The 6,000-nt window shown below is 46.9% G+C and overlaps 1 protein-coding gene across 4 annotated transcripts in view; it reads left to right on the top strand.

Annotated features, from left to right (window-relative positions):
* Window positions 1-1,735: 1,735 nt before the first annotated feature.
* Window positions 1,736-6,000, top strand: part of TBC1D12 (TBC1 domain family member 12) — an 81,001-nt gene continuing 76,736 nt past the window's right edge. For 2 of the 4 annotated variants that reach the window (XR_011436791.1, XM_005602359.4), the window contains exon 1: window positions 1,736-2,844. Coding sequence is in view for 1 of the 4 variants with exons in the window: in XM_005602359.4 (XP_005602416.4) it covers window positions 1,916-2,844 (929 nt within the window). In the remaining 3 variants the exon portion in view is untranslated. The remainder of the gene's footprint in view (window positions 2,845-6,000) is intronic. The other 2 variants (XM_023642245.2, XM_023642254.2) reach the window with 2 other exon arrangements.

The following is a 6,000-nucleotide window of genomic DNA, read 5'->3' as shown; positions in this document are numbered from 1 at the left end:
TCATATGCCTATTAATAGCTATGAGCATATCTTCTTTGGAGAAATGTCTGTTCAAGTCCTTTACCCATTTTTAAATTGTGTTGTTTGTCTTCTTGTTGTTGAGTTGTATGAGTTTTTTATACATTCTGAATACTAGCCCCTTATGAGACATTTGATTTGCAAATATTTTCTCTCTTCCCATATTAACTTTTCCTCCTGTGTCCTAGAAGTCATTTCTTCTTCTGAAAGGTCTTGACAATAAATGTATTGCTAACTATGTCCTTGCCACTTAGTCCTTCCATAAGGCCTTTAGAAATGCTCATTATAAAAGACACGATGTTTTTTAAAATGGGTGCTGGGTACATGGGTGTCCATTTTATTTACATATTTTATTTTTACTCATATTCACTATTTTGTGTCTATGTATATATATTTATAAGAAAAAATGTTTTGGGGCTGGCCCCGTGGCCGAGAGGTTAAGTTCGTGTGCTCTGCTGCTGTGGGTGGCCCAGTGTTTCGTTAGTTCGAATCCTGGGCACGGACATGGCACTGCTCATCAAACCACGCTGAGGCAGCATCCCACATGCCACAACTAGAAGGACCCACAACGAAGACTATACAACTATGTACTGGGGGGCTTTGGGGAGAAAAAAATAAAATCTTAACAAAAAAAGAAAAACTGTTTTAAAGGCTTGACAATCCTGCTTTCTCTAATTACTACTCCATTACCTGATGTCTGTCCTTTCATTGACATACTTCTAGAATGAATGGTCTATATTTACCGCTTCATTTTATCCACAACTAGTGCCTCTTTCAATTCCTTGCAGTACACGTTTTTTAATAATGACAGCTTTGCGTCTCTGCCCCACCTCTATCTTTACTCTTTCTTCCTAGGTGATGTCACTTGTGACTCACCTAGTTGCATTATGCAGATGACTCTTCAATCTGCCTCCCCAAACCTAAGCCCTAACCCAAGTTTTAGAACTCTAACTATATGTTGTATATTCTCAGTCTTCTACTTGACCAGATATATGTCCCCTATTAAGTTTTTTTTTTCCCAATCCAAATCCCTATTTCTTCAGACCACATCAATTTCAGTCTCAAGAGTTTTGAAATAATTGCTGGTTCCTCCCTCTTCCATCATTCCTTATATCTGACCAGTTATCACGTCTTGTGATTTCGACTTTAAACACACTTCATTTCCACTCAATCGTTATCAAATCCCATTTTAATCCATTATCACGAGGTGCTGGAATGATTTCAATGGCCTCTCTCTGCCTGATTCCACTTCCTTTCCCCCCTTGAGTAATAGAGGAAATCTTTAAGAAGAGCGATGTGATGAAATGTGGTGTTAGATAAGAGAGATAATTTTGGTAGTATTGTGGAAGATGAAGTGGAGAAGGGAGAGTGTTGGGACGAGGCGATGAAGCCCTAAATTGTGGCAACAGCGATGGAGATGGATATAAAAAGCTTAAAGTCGATTGGACACCCACTAGAGCTGGAAGGTCTTATTCACATGTAACATCCTGTATTCTATTCCCATAAATTAAGCACTTCAAGCGAATATTTGCTAAGTGAGCCATACCCGTGCTTCCGTAAGAATTGTCATGCTCGGAATGGACCAACCAGCCTCCACCATCCAGATGTAAATCCCAGATTGGCAGCCAAAGTGGTACGGAGCCGGTCTCTCTAGCTACTGTCTCTATGGTTCGCGGAATCGCCCGGCCGCGGCTTGAACCGTTCGGCTTTTGCGCGTGCGCGAGCACAGGCGCGTGCCCGCCCTCCCGCAACTGCCCGAGCCCCGGGGTGGGAGGGGTGGGTGTGGGAACGTCGCGGCGGCTGCCGCCGCGGCCCCAGCACTCAGGGCTGTTCCCAGGCCGAGCCTGCGCCGGGAAGTCTTCCGCCGCCTCCTCGGGCGGCGCTCACCCAGCCCCAGATGGTGGGTCCGGAGGATGCCGGAGCCTGCTCGGGAAGAAACCCCAAGTTGCTCCGTGTGCTGGCGCCCGAGCCTGCGGGCCAGGACGGGAAGATGATCCGGGCCACGGGCGGCTTTGGCGGAGGCGCCGGCGCTGTGGAGCCGCCGGAGGAGGAGGAGGAGACGCCGCCTCAGCAGCTCCTTCGGCGTTACCTCGCGGCGGCCGGGGGGCAGCTGGAGCCTGGGCTGTGCTACTGTCCGCTCGCCGTCGGCCAGCCCCGCGCCGCGCCGCCCTCCGCAGCCCCGCTCCCGCACGCCTGCCCGCCGGACTCGGGCTCCAAGTACCGCGGCGCGGAGGCGGCGGATACCCGCGCGCCGCGGCACGGAGGCATGACCAACGGGGACTCGGGCTTTCTGCCCGGCCAGGACTGTCACGACCTGGAGGAGGCTCGCGGGCTGGCCCGCGCCGGTGGCCGGGAGCCGCGCCACCGCCGCCTCTGCCTGGAGGGGCCTGGCGACGAGGGCGCGGACGGTGCGGGCAGCCGGTCCAACTGGGCCGCGCAGCTCGAGGACCCGCTGCGGACCTGCTGCCTGGCAGCGGCGGACACCGAAGAGCCCGAGGGCGCGGGCAGCGGCGGCAGCGGCAGCGGCAGCAGCGGCAGCGAGGACTTGGAGCAGCCAGGAGCCGGCGCCGGGCGTCCCGAGGAGGGCGCGTCCCCCGCCGCCTCGGCCGAGAGGACTAGCGGGGCCGCGGGCGCCGAGCCGCGCCTCGGCTTCGCAGGCGCTCTCTTGAACTCGCGGAACACGTTCGAGGTGAGCCGCCGCCAGAGCGCCCGCGACCACCTGCCGCCGGCGGGGCCGCAGGCGCCCTCGCCCGCCGTGGAGCAGGGCCCCGCGGGGACCTCGACCCGGGCTCGACGGAGCGGCGGCTTCGCCGACTTCTTCGCCAGGTACAGTGCAGGCTGCGTCGGGGCTCGGGGCGGGTTCGGGGCCGGGGCCGGGGCCGAGGCCGGGAGCTGGCGGAGGGCGGCTCTGGGGCCGCCTCCGTGCAGGCACTCGCTTGCGTCAGGACTTGGCTTTGATTTGTTACCAGGGAAAGAGGAACTGGATCTGTGTCGTGTTGTCTATAGAAGTTGGGAGCTCTGTGGGCAGCGAATCTCTCCGTGCCCCTGTTGCCTGGAGGCTATACCTGCCATTCGTACCTGGTTTCTGTGTATTCAGCTCTTGCGAGCATGCTAGTGCCAGATGTACAGTTTTGCCTGTTCCGGAAAAGCAGACGACTTTCTCCGTCCCCAATTTTTCTATTTTTGATTGTACGACATAGATTAGAGTTGGAAGGGGCGGTGCGGCGGTTTGTGTGTACGAGTGTGGTTGTGAAAGAGAAAGGGAAGTCATTTTGCAGAGCTGTCTATTTGCGCGGAGTCTAAACCTATTCAGGTAGTTTCAGAATTCCTGAAATTAGAAGGGGTTGTGTTTCAGTGTTTAACCATTTGTTTCGGTAACCTTTATTAAAATGCAGTTTGGTGTTTAGTATTTGATCCCAGCCTTTAAAGCCAAATTTCTGCGGCGCTTTATCTAGAAAATGTCTCTTCTTTACTTATGCCAGATAGGCCTGTAATTTTTTTTCAGCAACTTCTTTTTCATTTTTTAATGGTATTGTGTATGTGATTTGACCTGCTATTCTTGAAATTAAATTATGGTGCTGGATATTGCAGATTTCAGAAGGGGACTTTGATAGGGATAAATAAGTAGTCAGAAAATACTCATCTCAGTGCACATTAATGAAAAAGCAATTTCTCGAGTCAGACTTTGATCCGCTTTTTTTTTTTTTTTGGTCTCTAGGTAGATAGGAAAGTATTCCCAACTTGTAAAACTCTCCCTTTCAGAGTTGTTTCTCCTGTGTTTTGTTCCCTTTTCAGGGATCTTGACAAAAACCAGAAATAAAAGAAACAAATTCTGCAGTTCAAGTTGTAGAGGACTATACAATTGTTGTGTATATTTGTAGACACAGGCTCAGTGTTCTGACTTTAATTAATATTTCTTATTCCTTTTTCTACTTCATCATCCCTTACTTTTCCTGCTTGTATAAACTTGCAAATAAATTATAAAGTTGTTTAAATCAAGATTGGGAAATCCTAAGTTTTTGTTACTCAGGACAAAATATATACTAGTGAGATCTGTATTTGTGTCTATAATTGCAAAAATATACTTAAAGCTTGTAGTGGCAATATCTTAAAAGCTCTCAAGGTGAGTTAAACTTATGTTTTCATGACCTTGTGTGGCCTTTGGGTGTTCATTGGTCATGTTTTGATGTCAGGTGTCAGGCAATTTTAGACCTGGGAAGGGGCTTTGGAGATCCTGATTCAACCAGTATATCCAAAGTACTTGCTCTGTGCCACCCATTGAGAATAGAGGTGGTTTGGACAATGGTCCCTGATTTAGAGGTGGAGTGCGGGCTAGTGGGGATTTGGTTTGAAGATGTATACATATATATGCATTGCAATTTGTGAACAATAAGAAGGCAAATCTATTATAAGAGACATTCGTATTATTAACAGTAGGCAGGAACTTTGATATATTTAAAAAAATTTTCCTTAACCTGTAGATTACTAGGACGTTAATTAATATAGCTAGTTGACATTCATATGGCTACACTAATCATGTGTACCAGAGCAGTGGATTTGAAGTGAGAAAACCTGGGTGCCCTAAAGTTAATTTCTCTCAATCTCATTTTTCTTAATTGAGATATGAATGTCAAGATTCTAGGTGTCATTGCTTCCTTTATATAACATTCTTGGGAAAGGGCAGAGTCAGACAGAGGCACAGTTTTTCTCTTAGCATTTACCCAAAACCTTAACTGGATTCTGAACGCCTTAAAGGTAGAGACTATGACATTCATCTCTGAATTTGCAGTACCTAGTGCTGGTGTGAAGAACTCCATTCAGATTGTGTTGAAGTGGCAACTCTCATGGACCTGCCCTCTGTACTCTTCTCTAGGTAGTATAATTTTGAACAAATATTCCATCTCGAGGCAGAATAATCAGAAATTTCCCTTGCTCCTGCAACCTAAGAGGTTTTTTCCTTCGTGTGCACAGTTGTCTTTCTCAACTCTGAAGGTCCAGGTGAGGTTCCCCTTTGGGGATATCTTGTTCTAGGATGTATTCTTGTTCTTGGGTACAAGCCCTACCTCCACTTCATTTTTTGATGACGAAGCTCATTGTCGAAAGAAGATAGTTAGCTAATGACAAAGCTGGAATTAGAAACCAGGATTCCTGATTTTCAGTCCAGGTTTACATTTAATCACAACTTTTATTCACTTGTGGCTTTTTTCTCTCCTACCTGATTATCCTCCATCTTTCCCTTTTCCTTTCCACTTCCTCTCGTTCTCTTAACAGGGCAAAAGTCTGTAACAGAAATACTTTTAAAGAATAGTCTCATGTTTGTTTTAACTTAAGCAAAGAGAGGGGAGTGTTTTACAGCAATCTATTTATTTCTACAATTCCTACAATGTGTTCAATTAAGACACATCATTGACAGGAGCTGCATTGAGTAGGGTAGAAATCATAAAGGAATTTGGTCCAGGATGGGATTGCCCTTATCATCTCCTGCTTACCCTCCCTTCTAGATTAGGTGAGTTCTGTTCGAGTCCCTGTTGGGGCTTGCCTCAGTTTCACATGGGCATCTCTCAGTGTTTATGGTGACTTGACTGTGGGAACCTTAGAAGTAACATTCCCTCAGATCTTTGGCCCTTTCCTATCTATAAAATTTGAAATGTTAGGGGGGTACCGCTACCCTCCACTATTGCCAACTCAGCTGTGAGGAGATGAAAACTAAAAAAAAATCTCTTATGTTTCCAGGCTAGCTTTTGTTCCTCAAGGGTATGTTTGTTACTCTGTTTTAAAAAGAAAGTAGCTTTAACCCATTTTTATGGTCCTTCAAACAAATTCATGTCTTACTTGTTTTCAAGCTAGAATGCTTTATTTTTTAGGTAAACTCTTTATAGATGTATTTTTTTAAAACCATTTAATACTTTTGAGTCTCCTGTCTCCTGATAGTGTGGATAATTTTTTACAGTCTTCATGATGAATCATAAGAATTTGGTGGCC

The sequence above is a fragment of the Equus caballus genome, chromosome 1 (assembly GCF_041296265.1).
Source record: "Equus caballus isolate H_3958 breed thoroughbred chromosome 1, TB-T2T, whole genome shotgun sequence".
Classification (NCBI taxonomy): Eukaryota; Metazoa; Chordata; class Mammalia; order Perissodactyla; family Equidae; genus Equus; species Equus caballus.
The sequence above is the reverse complement of the archived record's forward strand: the minus strand, read 5'-3'. Positions and strand labels throughout refer to the sequence as shown.